Source organism: Larus michahellis, chromosome Z, assembly GCF_964199755.1.
Source record: "Larus michahellis chromosome Z, bLarMic1.1, whole genome shotgun sequence".
NCBI classification, from domain to species: Eukaryota; Metazoa; Chordata; class Aves; order Charadriiformes; family Laridae; genus Larus; species Larus michahellis.
This window is the reverse complement of record NC_133930.1, coordinates 45,465,913-45,488,986: the sequence shown is the minus strand read 5'-3', so window position 1 is coordinate 45,488,986 and position 23,074 is coordinate 45,465,913. Positions and strand designations below refer to the sequence as shown.

The 23,074-nt window shown below is 37.6% G+C and overlaps 1 protein-coding gene across 11 annotated transcripts in view; it reads left to right on the top strand.

Annotated features, from left to right (window-relative positions):
• The window catches only part of CDC14B (cell division cycle 14B), a 54,481-nt gene that overhangs the window by 16,262 nt on the left and 15,145 nt on the right, over window positions 1-23,074 (top strand). For 5 of the 11 annotated variants that reach the window (XR_012584856.1, XR_012584857.1, XM_074569318.1 and 2 more), the window contains exons 5-13: window positions 4,748-4,824; window positions 9,011-9,077; window positions 10,523-10,585; window positions 11,503-11,590; window positions 11,932-12,162; window positions 13,922-14,060; window positions 14,181-14,334; window positions 15,085-15,185; window positions 17,715-17,860. Coding sequence is in view for 9 of the 11 variants with exons in the window: in XM_074569318.1 (XP_074425419.1) it covers window positions 4,748-4,824; window positions 9,011-9,077; window positions 10,523-10,585; window positions 11,503-11,590; window positions 11,932-12,162; window positions 13,922-14,060; window positions 14,181-14,334; window positions 15,085-15,185; window positions 17,715-17,826 (1,032 nt within the window). In the remaining 2 variants the exon portion in view is untranslated. Of the gene's footprint in view, window positions 1-4,747; window positions 4,825-9,010; window positions 9,078-10,522; window positions 10,586-11,502; window positions 11,591-11,931; window positions 12,163-13,921; window positions 14,061-14,180; window positions 14,335-15,084; window positions 15,186-16,105; window positions 16,298-17,714; window positions 17,861-23,074 lie in introns of those variants that run through there. The other 6 variants (XM_074569314.1, XM_074569322.1, XM_074569321.1 and 3 more) reach the window with 2 other exon arrangements.

Sequence of the window (23,074 nt, the reverse complement as noted above, 5' to 3'; positions counted from 1 at the left end):
TTTCACTTGGCGATCCCATGTATTGAAGATTAAGGTGCCTTTTCAACCAGAGCTTCATTTCCTTTTCTACCAGGAACACTTTTCATCCTATTGTGAATACCATTTTCGTGGTTGTAACGCTAATCTAGAAAACCTGTGTTTAAAAAAATAGGGCTGATTTGAAAACACTGATATGAATCAGACAATAACATGGCTTGCTTAAAGAGCTTTCATTCTATGGTTGATTTTAAATGCTCATAAATAAAGACTAGGTTACCTAGCCCCGCAAGCCCTTCTGTTTCATTCAGTGAATACTATAGTGGCTGTTTGACTACACAGCAGTGTTGGCAGGAGCAGTGCTTGAGTGCACCTTTCCCAGTACTCAATGCTTGGATGGTTCTTGACCATTCACAGAGCTGCCTGCAGTCCCTTAATTAGAAACAGATGTCCTAAATGAAAAGGATGATTAGAGCAATGTTAATGGTTCAACTGCTAATCACAAATTTCTGGCTGTATTTTGAAGTTCAGTAGCATTTTTTTTTGTATGCATAAAGAAAGCAAATTTCTAAAGTGTTGGTACACAGGTGATCACATAGTGTGATAAAATGCTATGTTATTTTGACTTGAAAGATGTCAGTTCCTTATGGTAACAATTGTCCTGAAAGGTACTTATGTAAAAGACTTGTAAAGGATTTTAAGAGTTTTTCCGTGTGTATTTGTGTGTGTGTTTGTATGTAGGTGTGTATGTGTTTGTATGTAGATGTGTATGCACGCCCATCTGCACTTGCATATGATTGTTGGAATATACTGTACTTGTGGATGATTTTTTTCAGATCTGATGAATTTTCTATGATTTTTTAAAAAGCTGCCTTTTTTTTTTTTTCAATACTATTTGCCTGACCTGCAGAAAGGGAGCCCCTGGGTAAATGAATGTAAAATTCTAATAGACTTTTCTCCATTTGTATATAGAAGAATGAACAAAAACTATCCCAGAAAATACTTCTGCTAAATAACAGTTAATATCATTGCTTGAAATATATTCTAGTATTTTTCATCTTTTTAGTAGTACTTCTTGCTGGTTGCTTTATTGGCATTAACTTAGAATCATGGAATCATTTAGGTTGGAAAAGACCTTTAAGATCATCAACTCTAACCTTTAACCTAGCACTGCAAAGTGCAGCACTAAACCATGTCTCTAAGTCACATATCTACGCATCTTTTAACCTTAAACTTTTTAATCTTAAGAAAACAACTTTATTTCTGAAAGTTTCTGTCATCTTAGAAAGCACGGCAGAAACATAACATAAAATCAGCATCTGGACAAATGGGTTTCAGCTGTTGTATATTTTGATTTCTGGAGGTTATGTCTTTTCCCATTTCCCCTTTTTCCTCCAGTACATACCTCATGAATTTAGAAATAGATGTTTTGCCATTCATCAGATCAGCACTTCCATTCTCTTCCTTTCTGAGATTTCAGTTCTGCTCACTGCCTTAGAAAGTCCTTCTGTCTTTCAGCACTTCTGCCTACTACTTCTCTAATCACTTTTACTTTCTCTCTGTCTTTTACTAGCTTTCTTTAGTCCTTTGTTCACCCACATCATTCCAATTAAATTGTTCATCTTTAAGGCTTTAGTGGCCTCCTTCTGGTCAGAAACAGTATTATGTAGTTTTATATATATATATATATATATAGTTATACGTATAGTTATATATATGAATCTGTATTACAGTTTCAGTTTGTGTCAGGAGTGTATTTTTGAAGTGAATCTTTCATTAAACCCTGCTCATTGCATTTTGGCTCACTTCATGGAGCAGCCTAGGAGCAATCCCAGTAAGTAATGGGTATTCAGTCCACAGGACTAGCTGTGAAGTTTAAGGGCTGCTGGAAGTGTATAGTGCAGATGTCAGATCTTCAGTGCTGGCTCTCAGTCTATAGATACATTTCTGCTGATGCATCAGCTTCCTAATGCAGATGGGGCCTCTGCTGCCTTGGCGTCTGTTGCTTCCCTGGGTTTTGCTGCTCCTTCCCTGATCCTTTCAGTCTTAACCTGTTTCCATATCCAGAATTTGGTTCACCCACAGCCTGAACCTAGGCTCACCCACGTTCAGCCTCTATCCAGCCTTGCTTGCATCCAAGATTTTCAGCTGGGTACTCTCTTATGGTTTTAAGCTGTGACAGAAACTGATCCTGTGTCCCTTTTGACTGTCACAGCTTTCTGTGTTGTGTTACTGCCAGGATACTTTCCTTGTGAAGTAAGTATCTGTTTATGGTCTTTCCCATTCTGTGTAGAGACTGAATGCCATTCTTCCCTTTTGAAGCACACCATGCCATTGCACCTGTCCAGATTACCCTCATACTAACCTAATTTTTTTTGTAAGCCACTTTTCATTGAGAACCATCTGACCGTTTCATCAACTGCTGTCTCCGCAACTGTTCACGTGTTGTATCTCATATGTTTAGTAGTGTCACAGCTGAAGTGCAGCGGGATCTCTCTTTATTTCAGAAAATTCTGAGAAATCCAACTCAGAGAGCTTCCTTCTTCAGTGAATATACTGTATATTGCTTCAGTTGTACAGAAAGTACAGTGTATTTTGAAAAATGCCATCTTCTTGCAGTGTATTATTTGTATATACTAAACAATGGTAGACGTTGGATTTTTGTGTCAATATCAGGTTGGCTTTTTTTAAATGTCCTTGTATATAGCGAGTGTTCATATGCAAATCCGTACACATGTGCATGTATGTTAAAAAAGGTGTTTCTAGCAACTTCACTAGTAATGTAATTTCAGAAGTTGGATCCGTGCTTAAGAGCTAACATGTTTCAGTATACTGTAACATTATTTAGACTTATTTTAATACAACACTTAAAGTTATGGAAAAAAAACTTGCCTCTTGCACTTGCAAACAAATGCTTTTGCATTGAAGCCTGTTTTCTTTAAGAAGCTGGTAAAAGCTCAGCTGAGATACGGGAGAAATCCTTGGTCTTTCTGAGCTACCTGTGCTTAGAGTATTAGCTAGTATTAGCTGCATTTCTATTTGCCTGTTGTACAGGCAGTACTCTGTATAATACGCAGCCTTACAGCACTGAATCCCAAGTTTTTTCCAGGTGACTCATGTCTGGCTAGAAACTGTGTTTCTGTTGCTTAATTACCTTCTGTTTGCTAATGCCATTTCCTGTCTCTGGTTTCTAAGTTTTTCTGGGGCAGGGCTCTTTTTCTGATAAGCAAGCAGTGCTAGATTTATGTGGTTGCTAGCAATATATATGTTCACATACACACACACACCCCCATGCAGTTTTCATTACTTGACCAAACTACTTAAGACAGATGTTTTTTTCTTTGGTTTTGCTAATTGCACAGGAAGAATGCTCAGAAAATCCTTCATGCATAATCAAATCAGAGGAAAAATGAAAGGGGTCACCTGTTGCCATGTATGTTTTATCTGTCTGTTTAGGATATGTTTCAAGCTGGGTTTGTTTTGTGGTTTTGTGGGTTTTTTTTAGCAACATCTGTTCCACCACCTATTCTCACCTCACAAGAGTGAGAGTGGAGAGAGGATGTTGAGGGTATGCTAAGCCATTTGTTCAAACTGGATTTGCAGCATCATCAAAGAAATTTGAAAGGCAATGCCAACTTTTAAAAGAAAAAAAAGTCAAAAGCAACAGAAATAAAAAATGCCACACTTATATTTTTGGGGGGATTTTTAATTAGAATTCTTACATTCAAAAAACCTCTAAGAAAAAAGGTCATTAATATAAGAGAGGTAAATAATTTTACTGAATGTTAATGAAAAAAATAACTTTCTGTAGTGTGTTAAAGCTTAGTTAATGCATTTTTTTTTAAAAAAAATTAACCTGAAATTACTGAATATTGACCTGTTAATGACAGCTTGTTATTAACATTTGTTATCCCCTGGCTCTGCTGAGGATGCTGTTTGATGCTATTGGAAGACATGACTTGCATAAAAGATGAGTTTTATGGTATTCTTTGAGGACAGTTTAGTGTTAGAGGCTATGCGAGAGGGATCAGGTGTGTCATGATGGAAGACCATATGGTATTTGTCGTGAGTTTGTCCTTTGTGAATTCTGAGTGTGTTTGACAGTAGAAAGTTTGGTACATAGTGCTTCAAGTATGTTAGTTCATTCTGTTCGTAGGATTTTGCTTCTGAAGCTACAGACTTATTTTTTTTCTTTTATGGCATCTGGATTCAGTTACTGGATACTGCCTCACCAGTGCAAAGGAGAAAGTACAGGCTTTGGAATAATGCTAATGTACTGTTGTAAGAAAATCAAAACATACACAAATTACTGTTTTAATCTTGTCTGCTGAGTGTACACGCTGTTTTGTAGAGCAGATGATTCATAGCTTTGCTTATATCTCTGTGGCTTTCTGTGTTTTGATTTACATCTTAAAAGCTTAATTAAAAAAAATAAAAATCTACAGAGTGGTCCAGTGGAGTTGCTGTAGAAACATGGAAGAATCCAGAGGGACAGAAGACTTTTTCACTGTGGCCTACGGCTGAACAACTTCTGGACAAATCTATAAATTTTGTTTAAAAGTATATAACCCTCTAGGTTGACCAGTATTTTGTATTTTTCTGTAAGTTTTATTGTTGCACACTTGCATACATTTTTCTTGATGCCACTCTTTCCCAAACTTTTGAGCTCTGTAATAATTCATTACATCTTCTGTAGTAAACAATGACTTGAAGTTATTAATACCAATCTTAAAATAATCTTTTTCTTTTCTGTCCTTTTCCACAAAAATAGATAATATACCTGAGAGAATCTCCAGAAGACGTGTACAGGCTTATATTGGCTGGAAGCATTTCGTATCTTCCTTTCAGGTAAATAACAGGTTGTTAGAACTTCCTGTACCTTGATGTTTTGAATAAGAATTTATAATTGATGCTGCATTTAGCAGTATCAGTTTGGGGGTGGGGGTGGGGATGGTGTTGACGTTCTAACGCATGAGGCATTCACTGTCTGAGCTTTAAGTGCAGACAGCTGAACAGGGATGTTAGCAGCTGGTACTGAAGTGTACTGACAGGTGAAGGAGCCACGCTGCTTTGTATGAGCTTTTGTTGAGCTTTTTGATCTACATTGCTTCTCACTTGGCAGTCTGGTTTTGTGCCAGTAGTTGATAGTTAAATGTATCAAAATATCTGTCATTCATCACAAGTGGCTTGTAATGCTTCTAGCAGTCCATTTTTCCCGCTTGTTGAACGTATGCAGTAACCTGCAAATACTGTTCTGTGCATAAAGAATGCTAGCTAAGCTCCTATGATTTAGTGTAACTTTAAAGTGTGTCTTTTTACCAATGAGGAAATGTGTAAAACCATTGGTTCATGGTTGCTGGACCCTGAGGGAACCTAATCCTAGCTGTTTCAGACCACAGACTTCTCTTTGTAGTATATGCTGCGCTGCTTAATGTAGCATATAAAGTCGATCCGATGTGCAGAGGAGCAACTTCTTCATTTCTTCCAAACAAAAGTTGGACTAAACTAACATTCCGTGGGCTGCCACAATATGCAGAAAAGAATGTCCAAAAAACTGCTTAGGAGGCAAGTTTACTGTCCAAATATATTGTTATTGTTATGGGGTGATTAATTTAAATCCGTGCTTGTTTGTGTTTTCTAGCTGTCTTGACAAGAGACGGGCTTTTGATGATTTGAATTTATATTACTTTCCCCCTGCCACCACCAAAATATAATGGTGTAGTAGCATCTGTCTTTATTTGCGTATTTCCATTATCCCAATTCTCACTTTTAAATTCCATTTTTATGTTCCCAGAAGAACAAAAGTCCTCCTTAGGAAGACTGTAAGGTTTGTTTCTAAATATCATAAAGGTGCATGTGGGTGATGGAGATAGTAGCTTTTCACTCAGGTAATGTACCCTGCCCAAATTCCCAGACCATCGCTTCAACAGCGCTACTGAAAGAAATGCAAAGATGTGTTATATATAAGACTTACAGAGAGATGACTTCTGCAGACATGCCCAGCCTCTTGAATAAAGAATGTAGTCTGCTGTAGTGTCTGCAAACTTTAGCATTTTCTTGAGTTTACTAGTGCAACTAAACCTAGTGCAAATAGAGGAATTCAGATTGCATTAATCGACTGAGGTGTTGGACTGGGCTCTGTTCCTTTAAAATATTCTTAATCTCTGCAAAAAACAGTACCTTCCCATAGAATAATAAAAAGTCAATCAAGTCATTTCTACTTAGGGTCATTATCAACACTGAAACTTTTGTTAGCAGGATGCAAAGAGTTTATTTTTTTGCTTACAGAATCACAGTGAAGTTGGAAGGGACCTCTGGAGGTTATCCGGTCCCTGCTCAAGCAGGGACACCTAGAGCCAGTTGCCCAGGACCACATCCAGATGGCTTTTGAATGTCTCCAGGGATGGAGACTCCACAGCCTCTCACAGCAACCTGTGCCAATGTCTAGTCACACTCAGAGTGAAAAAGTAGTTTCTGATGTTCAGAGGGAACCTCCAGTGTTTCAGTTTGTGCCCATTGTCTCTGGTCCTGTCACTGGGCACCACTGAAATGGCCTTACTCTGTCTTCTTTGCACCTTCCCTTCGGGTATTTGTATATATTAATCAGGTCCCTCTGCAAGCCTTCTCCTCTCCAGGCTGAACAGTCTCGGCTCCCTCAGCCTCTCCTTCTATATGAGATGGTTCAGTCCCGTAATCATCTTTGTGGCCCTTTGCTGGACTCTCTCTGCTATGTCCGTACCTCTCTTGCACTGAGGAGCCCAAAACTGGGCACAGTACTCCAGATGTGGCCTCACTAGTGCTGAGGAGAGGGGAAAGATTACTGCCCTCAACCTGCTGGCAATACTTTGTCTAATGTTGCGGGTGACATTTGCATTCCTCTAGTCTTCAGGAATTTCTCCCACTTGCCATGATTGATCAGAGATTATTGAGAGTGGCCTTGCGATGACATCAGCCAGCTCCCTCAGCACTCATGTGTGCACCCCGTCAGGGCCATGGACCTGGGTATGTCCAGTTGCAGTTATTCCTTGACCTGATCTCCTTGCACCGGGGAAGTGGATCCATCTTCCTTACTCCAGCCTTTCCAGCTGGTTTCTGGGGCCTGGGCTTCCTGAAGGCTGGTCTTGCTAGTAAAGACTAAGGCAAAGGCAGCATTCAGTACCTCAGCCTTTTCCGTGTCCTGTGTAACCAGGTCCCCTGTCTCATTGAGCAATGGGTCCACATCTTCCTTAGTCTTCCTTTTGTTGCCAATGTACTTATAGAAGTCCTTCATGTTTTCTTTGACATCCCTGGCGAGATTCAATTCCATTTGGGCTTTAACTTTACTAACTTTGTTCCTGGATGCTCAGACAGTGTTTCCATATTCCTCTCAGGTTACCTGTCCTTGCTTCCACCCTCTGTATGCTTCCGTTTTGTGTCTGAGTTTGGCTAGGGGTTCCTTGTTCATCCACGCAGGCCTCTTGGCATTTTTGGCTGCTTCATATTCATTAGGATGAATTGCTCTTAAGCTTGAAGGGCATGATCTTTGAATATTAACCAGCATTCTTGAGCCTCTCTTCTCCCCGGGGCCTTATCCCATGAGACTCTTCCAAACAGATCTTTGAAGAGGCCCGAGTCTGCTCTCCTGAAGTCCAGGGTTGCCAGCTTGGTTTTCACCCTCCTCCCTGCCCTCAGGATCCTGAACTCCACCATCTCACAGTCACTGCAGCCAAGGCAGTGAGCACCTCCTTGTTGGTGAGTGTGAGCAGAGCACTGTTCCTCATTGGCATCTCTATCACTGGGGGGAGAAAGTTGTCACCAGTTCACTGCAGGAGCCTTCTGGATTGCTTATGTCTTGCTGTGTTGTTCCTGCAACAGATATCGGAGTGGTTGAAGTTCCCTATGAGGACCAGGGCCTGCGAATGTGAGGCTGCTCCTATCTGGTTGTAGAGGGCCTGATCCACTTGTTTTTCCTGGTCAGGTGGTCTCACAGACACCCACTATAGTGTCACCTTTACCTGTCTTCTCTTTTATCTGAATGGGATTCTGTTATTTCCTTCTCCTGCTGATTTTTTTCCCCACTTTTCACACTGATTCATTAGGGAGGAAAAGGATACAAACAAATTGTAGAGGCAGCCATCCAGACTCTTCAGAAATTCTTCCTCCTCTCAGTTGAAATTTGAACATGATATTTTACTTTTTTGACATTAATGATTCTCTGCTGATGAGGGCGGCATGATGTCAAAAGAAAGTGTTCTGCCAAGATACAATATTCTTTGATGTAAATTCAGTTTAATTTTTTTTTTACCTAAGTATAATATTCTTGTGGAATGCTTATTGTACAGTGCTTATGGAATCTGATAATGGTCATGTACTAAGCACGTGCCATTCTTGGATTAAGAGAATTTTAAAAATTCTAGTTGAAAGAAGGTGTTTTAACAAAAACTCTCCTCGTGTTTAAAAATAAACTATTTTATGTATCTTAAGGAAAGTTTTTCAATAGATCTACACAAATGTGTATCTTGACGGTTTTATTAAGAAGATCCTGTTCACATATACATAGAAGGCATGTGCGCAGCATCTTTTTTTTTCTCTAGAGTTTGAAGAAAAAACTTGTAGTGTATTACAATTTGACTTTTTTGAAAATGTACTTCAGAAGAAAATGTTCTAAGAGTGTATGTTAGAACATGATACTAATTGAGGCATTAGCTTTTCCCACAAGGAGTTTGTGTTGTCTGTTCTTTGTTGACATGAACAGTGAAACATGTCGGTTTCAATGTTCATGTCAGAAATTGAATGTGTCAGCTTTATCAAAACTATAATGAGTAATCTTACTTTTGGATCATCTGTTAACATAACTTATTTTATGTTTTGTTATTGTTGTAAGATGCAGGGTGCAGGAAATGAAATAATCATTTGATACAATTATTTCACTGTAATAGTCATCAAGAATGGTATTGAAGCAATTTTTTAAAGGTGTTTTAGAGAAATATCTTCAATTGTTTTCACTTGGATTAAAATGGGATAATTTTACTGTTTTGGTCATCATATGTTATAGGGATGCTTCCTTTGGTACTTGCAGTTTTCATCTGACATTGCTGGACTGTTTTCATGCAATAAACAAGGTCAGTAAAAGAGTATTTCTCATATTGCAGAAGTTCTGTTAAATATTGCCCAGCAGAAGAAGAAGGCTTAGTAAACTAGGATCCAATTAGAGCTGTGCAGCAGGGGATTTTCTGATTGTTGCCTAGTTTATTATGTATTATGCATTGTAACAAAGTTTCTAGATACGGTATCTGTAGAAGTTGACCGATACTTTACGTAATCAACTAGTGAAGATTTTAAAGAGGGAATTTTGAGTTTTATTTATGTAATCTCTCAGGACAGTTATTCACACATCTAATCCATAAGAGTTATGTGATAAATTTATTATATGTCCCGTAGCGTTGCATTTTAGGCTGAATATAGCCTTTGAAAGTAGTTTTGAATTGATTAGTTGTACTTTTAAAGCATTTGCGGCACGTGCTAATGACTTCAAGCTTTGCTTTAATAATATAAATAGAACAAATGTTAGGAGGCAGATGCTTTTTTTTTTTTTTTTCAACTACAAATTATCATAATCTAATGTTTTATAGCAATACAATGGTGAAGTACCATGGCATTGAAAGACAGGGTAATTTATATGAATTGTTTTTAGTCTGTATGAGTAGTGAAATGGGGAATTCTGCAGTTCTCCACCCTACTACTGTCTGTTGTATTATGGGTATCTCAGACAAATATTGGTGGTTTTACTGAGTAAGACAGTTACTTGCGGATTTGTGATTTTCAGCTTTTTTGGATGCTTTGTCATTGGCTGCTTGTATGCCAAGAGTGAATTGCTATTCTTATTAGTACCGATGAACAGAAAGTAGAACTACAGATTATTATGCAGTGAAAGAGGAGATTAGAATGTAGTATTTTAAATATCTGGAAATACAGGATTATCTGTGTTTGTGCTTCCTGACTCAGCAAGTGGGTAAACTGTCAGTTACCCAAATGTTTACAGTTTCTATACAGTATTAAATATAATGGTTGTGGGTAATTACAGGACATCGGGGACCACACTAGTGTCTACTTATGACTTTGCGTCTGCAAACAATTTAAAATCAATGAAGACAGTAGCATCATAATGAAAGCACATAGCATTCATGCACAAAAATATTTGCTGTCCTTGGAAGCAGACTTTAGAATGTGCCTGTAATTTCAGTATATAATTTTTATGAGTTATTTTTCTCTTTTTTATTTTGTACTCCTAGCAGTAATAAAAAGACTGAATGCTTCTGTAGTCTGGAATTTTCTAGTGATTTGATGAAAAGAGAAAAGAGCGGATTTGCTTGTCTAACTTCACTTATATTACAATTTACAAATATATTTTAAACCAAGACTAAATTGATCTGTATCTTTTTCAAATATATGAAGAAATCTCTGAAAGAACAGGAGATATTAAGGGGCTTTCAGTAACATGAAGAGTGATAAACTGTCCTCGTTGAAAAGATGTTGTCTTTGTTAAAAACTGTATTCTGAATTTTAGGCTTTGCAATATGGTTTCCTGGATTTCAATACATTTGATGTAAATGAATATGAGCATTATGAAGTAAGTGTTCAGTATCAATCTTCTGATTTGTTTGCTGTTACTAATGCTAAGATAATTGTTTGTAATATGTGCTATTTTTTTGTAGTATTAGGTTCCATTTCTGTTTTGTCTCTTTAAACTTTGATTGTAAAGGTGTGTGATCAGAGAGAAAATATTAAAATCTAGATTTAAGCATAGTCAGCCTCAAACATGGGGGGAAAGCAGAAACCAAAATGGAAAGAAATACTTTTTTCCATTATTATTAAAGCCCTGGAAGATGATTGTGGAGTGGCAATTTGGCCACTGTTAGCGGTCATGCATATTCTTGAGCAGTCTTGATGAGAAACTCGAGGGCGTACAAGTCCAAGTCTAACTGAATTCTGGAGAGCAATTGAAGTGTGTATCTGTGAATACATGGCAAAGGTGTAATAACATTCTTTGAGGTAAAGAAGGAAACAGGGCTGTGAAAATCCAAGCCTATAAAATTCACTTTGGGGCTTGGGAAACGAATGTGACAATGAAGGACTGCAACTCCTGACTATATGCAGTCTCAGAAATGAAAAGCTGCCAGTTATCTGTAAAGAGAAAATTAAGTGCTTTTAGAATCTAAAAAACCATGATTTAAATTGTGAACAGAGATAAGGCCAAGGTCGTAATTTTGAAACCTATAAAAAACTAAAAATTGGAAGCTGCCTTTCATCTGAAGGGTATCAGTTGTGTTGTTCTAAAACTAATTTAGAAACAAAGAGGAGAACACGGTCAAGAAAAGTGAGGTTGAGAGCATCTGGCATCTTCCCGATGCAAAAGAGAGCAGGCGACTAACATAACTTCCTTTGGCAAAAATTGTACATCACTTCTATCTAGCATGTGTTTTGAAACAATAAGGAAAAGCTTGAAAATACAGGGATAATGATAAACCAAGCATTTTCTCTTGACAGAGAGCAGAAAATGGAGATTTTAACTGGATAATACCAAACAAATTCATTGCCTTCAGTGGACCTCATTCAAGAAGTAAAATTGAAAATGGTATGCTTAAAAGAGGAGGTGGGGGACACAAGCCCACTGCTTTCTTAGTTGATTGTTATCAGTAAGAACAAGCTTTAAAAATTGTTCCTCGAACAGTGTGTTTTTTTCCTTGGCTCTTTTTCTTTTATAAGAACCCTGGCAGTAAAATTTTAATGCTTGGTTTAATTGTATCTTACCTAGGTGATTATGTTAAAATTCCATTTTCGGTTAGTCTGTTTCTTTATGTTGAACATGAGTTCTATTTTGAAGTTTTTTGTATCTCTTGTTTTTGAGTCATTGTTTATTTCTGCAGTTTGAGCCTTACTCTCCTCCTCTGTTTTTCCCTTCTTTTTTTCAAATAGGCTATCCCCACCATGCTCCAGAGGCTTATTTCCCGTACTTCAGGAAACATAAGGTCACCACTATAATACGCCTCAACAAAAAACTGTATGATGCCAAACGATTTACAGATGCTGGATTTGAGCATTTTGACCTCTTCTTCGCTGATGGAAGCACACCTAGCGATACTATAGTTAAAACATTTCTAAATATTTGTGAAAATGCTGAAGGTGTTATAGCTGTTCATTGCAAAGGTATAGTGTAAAAACAATTCATATTACAAGTGATGCTTATAGTTAGAGTTCCTGAGGTATTTTGCATTATAATTCCATTATATCTAGCTATCAATATGTCTGCCAAACTGCAGCTTTTCCATACAAATTCTTTCTAAGCTTCTGTTCTGCACTTCATCTTTTACATTTTTAAGCTCCAGAAAAATCTTCCCAGCTGTTTCCAAGAATGGGGAAAGTGAGCTTGCCAATATTAACAGCTTTTTCTGCTAGAAAGCATTAATTTCAAAGGATGTTTTTGAGCTGGAACTTGAAGTCCTGGCAAGGTTTATAGATTTTTCTGAAAATGCACGGTTAATTATACTAAGTCATAAACTTCTGAAAATACCAATGCAGCTTTTTGAGGAGATTCCTCATAAAGTATGAGTGTTCTTCCAGAACCACAGAAATCTTTATCCATCAGAAATCCTTTATACTAGCTACATGGGGCATGCTCTGAATATCTATTCCTCCAGAATTAATCTGCCAAGGAAAAGATTTACTAGAGCATGCCCAATGCAGCTAGTATAAAAATACAGTTTTCTGTGGTTCTGGAGGAACTATGTTTCCCTTCCCACACCATCTTTAATAGTGGACCAGACGTTTGTTCACGACACTTTGCCTCACTAGGATACCTGATAATGCTGTGGTTGAAGGAGAATGGCGGTTTCTTAACCCATTTGCGTGGGACCTGCAAAGACTGCATTTTTGCTCCTGGATCTGCCATCCATTTGCTTCATGTTTAACAGGGTTATACTGTGAAGTAGAAGAATTGGTAAAAACATCATCTTGACTGTTGTGAAGGAAGTACATACTCTTACACTCCACTGAGCTGATAAATCTGCTTAATTGATTATGCTTGAATATTGAGTATCAGGGTTACAAGGCTTTGTTTTCATTCAAATTAAGATTTTTTTTGATATTTTATCATCCTAATGGTGTCTAGACTATCTCATGTTCCTCAATCTGCTCGTACTCTTGAGAAAAGAGTAGAATGCTGTAGCTTGTTCTTAAAGCTGGTCAAGGCATGGAAAGTGCTGGGTGATTGTCTTGGTTATTGGGCTGTACTGAAGATTTTACACTGGTGTTGATTAGTCTCTTGTGAAATGGGAGAAGGTGATGTGTGGTTTGGCATTTACAGCAAGCGATTGAGGAGAGGAGCCACTTAGCTGGAGCTGTCCTCCTTTCCTTCTCATGTTTCCCAAGGTAAATAGAACTGTCTTGAGGGCCTTTGCAAAGAACTTTCCTCATTCTGGAGTACATTTTGCCTGTGTCGGGTAATACCCAGACTTGCTTTTTGCAAAATTTGTCTTTTCCTTGGGAACTGAAGTAAGAGATCAGTTAGACAAGGGGTTGGAAGAGCAACTGGTTTCTGTGCAATGTATGATCAATTTGCAAGAGGTGCTTTGAGAGTTTTTGAAAAAAGACAGCTGTTTTATCCCATGCATAAAAACATTCTTATTCCTATATATGTATTCATAGGTAGATAGACTTACAGATATTTGTAAAGTTGATGGATTTGGAAGGTTACCTCACTCAAAAAACATGTGAATCATGTGTAGCAACCTTGTATATGGAAAAAAAAAATTCAAAAGATGAGTTGCACTTACCAAGTTTGATTAAGATCAGGCTTGTTTAGTAAATTAGACAAGTAACTATTTGTCCAAGTAACAATGTCTGTAGCTACAGCAGATTCCAGATGAAGATGGGTATATAAAAGAAGCCATTCTTTCATCTTACACAGCTGGTCTTGGACGAACTGGTACACTTATTGCCTGTTACATTATGAAGCATTATCGCATGACAGCTGCAGAAACTATTGCCTGGATTAGAATAAATAGACCTGGTTCAGTGATTGGACCACAACAACACTTCCTGATGGAGTAAGTAGATTGACTATAAATGATTTCAAAAATACATCTAGATGTCTTCTTTTATTGTACGCTTCATAATCTTTGGTGTTGATTTGTTGTGTTTTGGGCTTTTTTCCCATGTTATGATAGCAAACAGGCAGAACTTTGGACAGAAGGAGACATTTTCCGTGCAAAGTTGAAAGGAAACCGTAAAATTGCTGTAACAAGAATTCTCTCAGGAGTAGATGATATTTCAATTAATGACACAAGAAACAGGAGAATGAGCCGAAAGGACATTGAACTGGTAACCATCTGAACCTCGTGCTCTTGTAAAAGTTGTAACTGCTGTTGAGAATCTGTCAGGTTCTGAACAAACCTGTGGGTACAGTAAAACCATTTATCAGATTCTTTTCTGTTTCCCCTTTTTGTATCAAGAGATGGGGGGGCGGGATTTATGGACAGCAAGTATGAAAAATGAAGTGCAGTACACAGGTGAAGTAGGAGCATCCTTATCATACTACCTAATAATTAGGTAGATATTAGAACAAAAAAAGTACTTACAATTTGCAATCAAAACCACTGTGATTTTGTTTTGGATTATCTATTAGAGGGCAGAGATGAAAGGTTTTTTGCTCTTTTTAGTTTCTAAGTAACCGCAACTTCTATAATGCCTTTTGATGCTGCCTTTTAAAAAAACTGTACTGCTGTTTTAAGAAGGCAAGTGAAGGAGGGAAATGATGTACTTGAGTGAAAATTGTGCTGTACCTAAGCAAAGACTTGATAATATGTTTCCACTGTTTTAAAGGTAGACAGAATTTTGATGCATGTAATTCATGACACCACTCAATGGCTGACAGGTTTAATAGCAGCAAACAGGAAACTGGAAAGAACAGAATTGTATTTATGCAAGTGAATTTTTTCTTTGATTTTATGCTGACAAACTTTTCTGGTGCGATAATTCTAATTTTAACATTTAAGATAAGGTTAATTCTTAAGTGTGTAAGTGTCTATATTTTAATTGTGGTTTATCCCTTCCCCGCCTCCGCTTATCCAGTACAGTGATGAAGATGAAACAAACTGTGTAACACAAGGGGATAAGCTTCGTGCTCTGAAAAGTAGAAGGCAGACAAAATCTCCAACTGCATCACCGCTAACGTAAGTCAGTTCCTGAATGTACAAATGCAAGAAATACTTTTGTCCTCTTCTTTAAGCATACTTCCCTTTGCCCCCAAAGGTCTGTTGCCAAGGCTGCTTTTACTCATTTAAAACAAGCATGAGATTTATCATTTCTCTGAAGGCTTGGAGAGCGCAAAGGAGGCTGGACAACTTGGTTTAGAAATTGAGTAATGCAGTTCTTTGTTTTCTGCATTGTTTCTGATCCCAGTAGTCTGTGCTTTACAAGCTCCCATAGTATTTCGGAGTGCTTTGCTTCTAGTTTAATCACAGATGTTCCCTTGTGTTTCCTGTCGTAGTATAAAAATGGGAGAGCCTGACTCCGTTTGGTGGTGTTTGATTGGCTGAAATAAAGTAAGCGTTTTTTGAAGTAAAGTCAGCTACCTAGGAAGAGTTGAAAGAATGTTTAGCTTCCTTTCATTTCCTCTTCCTTGGAGAGGAACTTTCCCTAAATCCAGTGGGCTTTTGGACAACAGCTGGTAGATCCGGAAGGCAGGGAGTAGCACTATTTCAGTAAATAAATTCAAAAGGAGCGCACTTCTGTCAGGGAACCTGGTATGCTAGTCTCTTTATTTTAGACAAGTACTGAAACACCGCCTGTAGAAGAAAGTCTGTAGTCACCATTGCATCTGTTGTAGCTTGTAGCAACTGTAAGTAGAAAAACTGTCTGTCTGTCCTTAACTAAACAACAAGAGAATGCAAGACTTGCAAGACATACCTGTATCTCATTTGATTGCAAGGAAAGAAATGGTGATCCCTGGCTGTCAGATTTTTGCCAGTAATGCAGAACCAGAGTCACAGACCAAATGCAACTTGGCTTTTGTTGTGCTGTCTTTCTGTAGGGGATGCTGCTGCTAGCTGCTGGCCTTTTTTTTAAAATTTTTTAATTGTTTTTTTTTAAGACCAAACAGTGTCATCAGACTTCTTGAAAAAGTGAGAGGTACATACTAAGAATGTGCTGAAGGTAAAGCAGTATGTCTTTCAAAACCGTCACACATTGCTGTATGTGAATTCTGCCTTTGTTTTAAAAGATTCTCCTTTATTCATGCTCATTGTTTACACGGGCAATCGTAGAAGAAACAACAGGTTCAGAACAAAGCCCGTACCCAATTGACATTAAAAAAACCCCAAAGCACATCACCTCAGTTACCTCAAATAGGACAGTAAAAAACGGCTACCTTGCACATCAGTTTCTAAGACACATGGAGCCTTAGTTTCTGCTTCATACTATTTTTTCATAAAAGGTACTTTAAGTCACGTAATAAAGGTTGTGAAAGATCTTGTTTATTGTATGTTCCGTAGATTGAATGTAGACTGTATGATAATCTGTTCAGAGCCATTGTCTTACTTAATATGCAGAAAGCTTATCAACTATTAAAGTATTATTCCATTCATGAAGCATTGTGCAACATGACTGCTCTAATTAAAACTAGTTAGCTTTTACTTCTGTAGCATTAAAATAATTGATCTAGAGCTTATAGTTGTTTTTTATAGTGTGCATTGTGGCACAGGGAGTTGGAATTTCCCTCCTCCTGTTCCCCTAAGTTATTTGTATGGTTTGCAGCTTGTATTGAAATAGGTTGGTGAAAAATGAATGTATAACTTCTTAAATTCTTTGTGTTGCTATTGTTAAATCAAAATATCACTAGGAATATTTAGCTGCCTTACCGGAAGCAGAAGTCTTCCATACTAGGAGAGGTGTCAGTCTTTTTCCCTTTTAGTTCAGACTGTTAAAAACAATTAATCTTGCAGTGAAATTGATTAACTTTAAGCAAACAGAAAGAAGTTTCTAATATATAGGTTTATTTCACAGAAAAGAAAAAAAAAAAAAAAGGCAAAATAAGAGCACCAGAAGCTGGGACAACTACAGTCTTTGAGAGCTAGATGCATTGCTTATGTTTAAGTCGCAAGGCATTTGTGTATAACATTTGTTAATGTTTGTTAAGTTGGTTGTATAAACTCTGTATGTTTGATGAATGGATACTTTGTGTACAATTTTCTAATTAGCAATGTTCTGCACCTTTGGCAAAGGATTATGAATTAGCTTTTGCTACTTTGAAAACAGAATATACCCCATCATCTCCATGTGTACGTAAGTTGTTTGTTCCTACAAACTGATCTGATCTACCGTTTTAGTGTTAAAATACGTGATTGTCAAGTAGGGTGTATGAATACAGGCTGATCAAACTGCAGAAGAGATGGCAGCAAGTGGTCAGAGGTGTACTGTTCCAGCATACGCTTATTTTTGAAAAAGTGGTATAGACTTTCTTTGGAATAGATGACTGTAGTGAGGATTTCAGAAAATTTGTTTTGATTCCAGCAACATGTGGATACTACATTTGGCAATTTATCGTTGCATGGATTGTTACAGTCATAGAAAGTAAGAAAATGCTTGGCAAAGGTTATAGAGCAATATGCTTTTGAAGAACTTGAAAGAAGCTAAAATGCACCGATAGCTTTTGCTTTTGAATTTTTGTTCATCTTTTCCTCCCCCTCCAACCCCTTTTTTAGATGGCTCCTAGCTATGCTGGTGTCTACACTGTGTAGCATTGTCATCTGGTGGATTGTATGTGGCTCCCTTCTGCCCAGCCTGCTATTCTGTCTAGATGGTTTAAGAACATAGTAACCATCAGGACCCCCTGAGAGAGAGCCACTGTGTAAGTGTCCCATTCCATTTCTCTACAATACCTCACGCTTTCTGTCTAGTATGTCTCATAAATGCATGTTTTCATATCATGTTTCTTACTGGCTTTGTTGCAAGAGTAAACGTCACTGCTCTGGCTTTGTTGTATCTTTTGTATATATTGTTTGGAATAATTCAGTAATTTTTATGGCTGGCTTGCAATACAAAAAGGTGCAAAGCTTTTATAATTAGGATAATTCATAATTTTGAAGCCTTTCTTCTCTGCATGCTCCTGCAAATAAGCAAAACTATATAAGCAAAACTATATTTGTAAAAAAGAAAAAGTGCTGCTGTAAAATATGATCCTATCCTTTGCATATTGCAAATTAAGATGTTAGCTCCAGTTTTACTTTGAAATTCATGAATTTGCAAAGGAGATTAGTTTCCCAAAGGATGGTTTTACTCACGTGAAATGCCAGGAATTAGAATTTGCTAGAAATGTCAGTTTCTTTTACTAAGACATTATAGTATAATATGCCATTAAGAAACAGTTAAATGGGACTTCTTTTTTTCTTTTTAACATAACAGAGGATGAGGCAGGTTGCAGTATTAGGTCAAGGCTCACTTGTTTACCCAGCGAGTCTGGCTTCATCTTCTTTCATTCTCAATTATTTTTTTATAGAGCTTTATGAGATGACTTAAATCCCTTCTTTCTGTTACTTGGATTCAGGAGCTGAGTAAAGCATTAAAAACATGTTAGTTCCTTGAGTACAGTTTTCACTCTTTCTCCACTCTGCTTTTGTCAGAGTGGCTGCAGTGATTGCTGTGCCTTGCTTCCACTTAGAGTGCAATGTTTGCATCAAATGACAGCTTCCATCTTTTGGCCAAACAAAAGTTCAGCAGCACGCAGAACTGCCAGGAAACCCAAAGAGGAACTTTTTGCTTGCGACCGTTTCTCCCTGGAGCTGCTCCACCACACCCCCCCTCAAAGCTAAATGGTTACTTTGGGTGAATGCTTGAAACTCTGGTGTTCTCAGAGAAAAAATAGGTCAGAAAAAGTGTTTTTCACCAGAGTACTAAGTAAGAAAAGGCATTCTCTCCTGGCAGAACATTAAGGCTAGGAGTTTCTGTCTTTGTTACCTTGGGTCTTGCAACTTTTTGTCCACACTTCTAAAAAGCGTGAGACTCTTTCTGCTAAAGTAAATGACCTAATAACTGAAGAATGAGAACTGGGGGACTTGTGAACAATTTAGTTATCCTGTTAGCCTTAGCTGGGGTCATCTTAATCTATTCTCTTGGAAAAAAACACAACAAACTAAAGATCACTTTCGCTGTTGGTTTTTTATTTTTTTTCATTGGTACCTAACTTTGTCTAAGAACAAACTTTAAATGAGAGGCTTATTTTCAAAGTTTTACACTGAACGTAGCAGTATGTCTTGTCTCAGCATTTTCCAGAAGTCAAACCTCAGATTTCTAAATGCAGTCTAAAAACCTAAACTTAAACACACCGGTTAAAAAAATGAAACAATCTGTCCTTTGTTTTCCTGTACTGTAAGATAAGTTTCACTCAACTATCATCCTTTCTTTCTCTTAACGGTTTCTGTGTTCTGTCTAAAAACTCCCTTCCTAGAGGGAAAGAGAAAAGGTGGTTCGATGTGGGTAAATGTGTCACGATGCAAGCAATCAGGTTACTGGTGCTGCTGCCTCGTATCCAGGATTGACAGTCATGCAGTGTTGGTTTACGTCTGGGAAAAGAAAACATTTAAGCTTCTCTTAAAAGTTAGACTGGCATTCTCTCCATTATGCAGCTAGTGTCCCTTGTGTTTTATGAGATCAAATAATCAATCAGGATCGTGAACTACTGTGGGCTAGCCTGGCAGCCCTGTTGGCTGGAGCCCTGTAGACTGAAGAGTATCAGTCGCTTGTTGCCTGTCAATGACTTGGAACAGCGGTAGAGATCTCTGGCCTATTTTCCTAAAAATCGTGAGGTGATGAAGGAGAATGCAATATTGCAGTTGACAGACCTCATAAAATGGGTAGCCTTGGCAAGAATAAAATGCCCACCACAGGTCAGAGAAGACATGCTGCTGTCTAACCTCTCTTCCCCTCGTCCCTTCTTTGGATAATACAATCATTTTTCTTTTAAAAGAGCTTGTTATGTGGATTGCTTTTTCTCCAAGATGTATTACCTTGCTGGCACTTCAGGTTTTTGGATTTTGTCTTGGGTTGTGAGACTTGGGCTTTTGTGTCCTGATGCTGCATCTGTCCCTGCACCCAGCTCTGGGTTAAATGGTGAGAAGAAGTTGTAAACTATTTAAAAGACGGTGCTATTGACCCAAACACAGTTCCATTTAAGCAGATTTTGATTTGTTTAAAGGCAAATGTATTAGCTTGAATAAGAAAGTAGTATACAAACTAGTGTGGTGTTTGGGGAGTATATTAGGTTCAGAACTACCAAGTGATGCGTCCATTACAGATTAACTGGGGATGAAAAATTCTTACGATATATGGATTACCTATGTTACTAGCCTGGCTATTACAGCATCCCGTAGCCTGTGTTCAGGAAAAGTTAGGCTTTTTTTTTTTTTTAAATAAATTACCATATTTCATTGAGTTAGAAAACCTTTGTGTACATTAGATGTGCTTTCTGCTGGTGTTCTGGAAGTTGGTGGTTGTCACGTACAGCATGCCATGCCATTTTACATGAACAGTTACAAAGCAGTAAGCTAGGTGTCCTGAGGATCTTATCCTTCTCCAATATAGTTTGGGAATTTTTTTTGGTGCCGAGATTTTGGGAGGATTTCCTCTACTGTGGCCTCATCACATGTCCATTATAAAACCTATCTATTACACCAGCTATCTAATGAGGCTGCTAGTCTAATTGTGTAATATCAAAATTCTGTGCATTAAAGATAGTTTATTCTCTTACCTTAAATGTGCAAGCAGTAGCATTCTAGTGAAAGCTCTGCTAGCACTGTTATTGCTCCTAAGCTGGCAGTTATTGGGCCCCAAGGCAACTCCAGGTGTGGAGTTGTAATACCATGTCGGACAATGGTGTAAGTGGGACCTCGTCTGTTTTCCTTGAGGTGCTATCAGCCTCGGAAGTCTAGCAATTTAGTCTGATTTAAACATGTTTGTCTGATCATTCAGGAAGTGTTTTGTTCACAGGGATTTCAATTAATCTTTACTCTTGCATAGCCATATCTACTAGTAGATATCTAGTATGTACTATATACACTATATCTAGTAGACATACCTACTGAAGAGCAGATGATGTTAAATGTTCTACCATGCTCACAGCTGGCTCTGAGCTGATCCCATAAGCCAGCTCCTTCTCTCGCTACCCTTTGGTAGATACAGCAGTCTTAAGAGGATGGTGTGGTTGATTTGGTTTTAAGGTGCAATTACGTATGTTGGCTATTTTTTGTGAGTCATGTTCCCATTTAAAACCTCCTTTAGTTCTTTGTTTTGAACACATAAAATGAAATTCTGTGGGAAGTAAGGACTTATCTATGATATGTTATAAAGATGAATATTTAAGTGTTTGTGCAAGATGATGTCTTAACACTTCATGGCATTTCAGTTCATTCTCGATAAGTATATGGGTCTAAGCCATGTATATTGACCTGTTTTCTGAACGTTTGGTGTCTGGAAAGAATGGGCACCTTTCAGAGAAAGAATATAACCATTAGATGACATTCCAATAACTTTCTTTCTTTTATATGTACGTTACATACATTTCATACAGAGACACTGTGTATATATATTTAGGGAGAAAACGTGATTTTTCCACGTTTCTGTCTGCACTAATGAGCACTAATAAACAAACATGTACCATGATTTGGTCATGCTCATATTTCAGTGGCTAAATGTTGTAAGGTTAAGCCAGCTTTGTACCTTTCTGTTCAGTCCTGGATGTTGCAAGTGGCACAGGTAAAAGGAAAAATGCGAGTCTTTTTTCACCACTGGTGTTATTTTTACAGCTTAGTTGGAAGTGCAGTAGCCCACATTTGTTCAGTGTAGGACAACTGTGGCACTGAAAAGAGAATTTTAAGTTTTAATGTTAGAACTTACTAGAAGTGGTTTACAACCACAGTAGAAATTATGAAGTGAATTTACAGCTTTTGAACCTTTTCACTTTGGGTGTGAAAGAAAACAGGTTTCTGTTAGAAAAATTTGTGTTGTCTACAGAAGCATGATACATTGTTGAAGGTATCTGGTTTTTGTTTTCAGCCTCTTAAGTAACGGATCCCTTTGAATGTGTTGTGTTTACAGTACAATTTGCTTTGCGTTAGTGCTTGTCGTTACATTCTTGTGTCTTATCTCGGAGGAAGAGAAGACTGTTTGGACTTTTGCAAATCAAGTGACAAGATTTTGCAAGTCTGAAATACTTAGCGAGATTTGTTCAATTAGAAATTTAAAATACTTGAACTTTGTGGTTCTGTAGTCATCTGTTTGCTAAACAATCTAGAAGTATGTAGTAAATAAGGGTGCTGATCAGTTTTACTGCTGTACAGAATTTATTTTAGATGAAATTGTGTTATCTCCAATGCATATCCTAATTCTGGTATCAAACCCATATGAAATAGTGAAAGCATAGGGGTTTCTTTCCATTTCTGTTTTTGGTGAATATGTTACATGAGTATGAAAATACATGTATTTTCTTCCATGCATTTCTGTCCACTTCTGCTCCAAAAGTTATGTTTTATGTTCATATCTAGGATTCCTTGAAAACAGTTTCTTCAGAGTATTAATCAACCAGACTGCACCTTATACAGCTTAATGAAGGTTTTGATTTCCAATCTAATGTAATCTGCTGACACAGGTGGACTCAGTGAAGCCACTGAAAATTAGAATCTAATAACAGCAGGGGGAAAAAACAGTAATTTACTCTTAGCTCTGAATATCTAAAATGATACATAGTTTTATAGTTGGAAACTCGGACAGATGCAATGACTAGGGAACGGATGTGTAAAATGATGCACTAAATAGATACCTGTGGACTCCATTGAACCACTTGTCACTTTTATTTCCATAGTATCATAATTTCAGTACAAGTATTTAGGAATACAGAAGATGTGGTCTCCCAACAAACCAGGTGGCTGGTGGCTAAAAATAGTTGTTTGCTTTTAACGATCTGGAGTTCTTTTGTTTATTGATGTAAGCAACACTAGGATTTATCTGCCCTGTTTAGGAAATAGTCAGTATATTGCTCTAGAGTCTTCCAGAGAAGTGGTTGAGCACAACC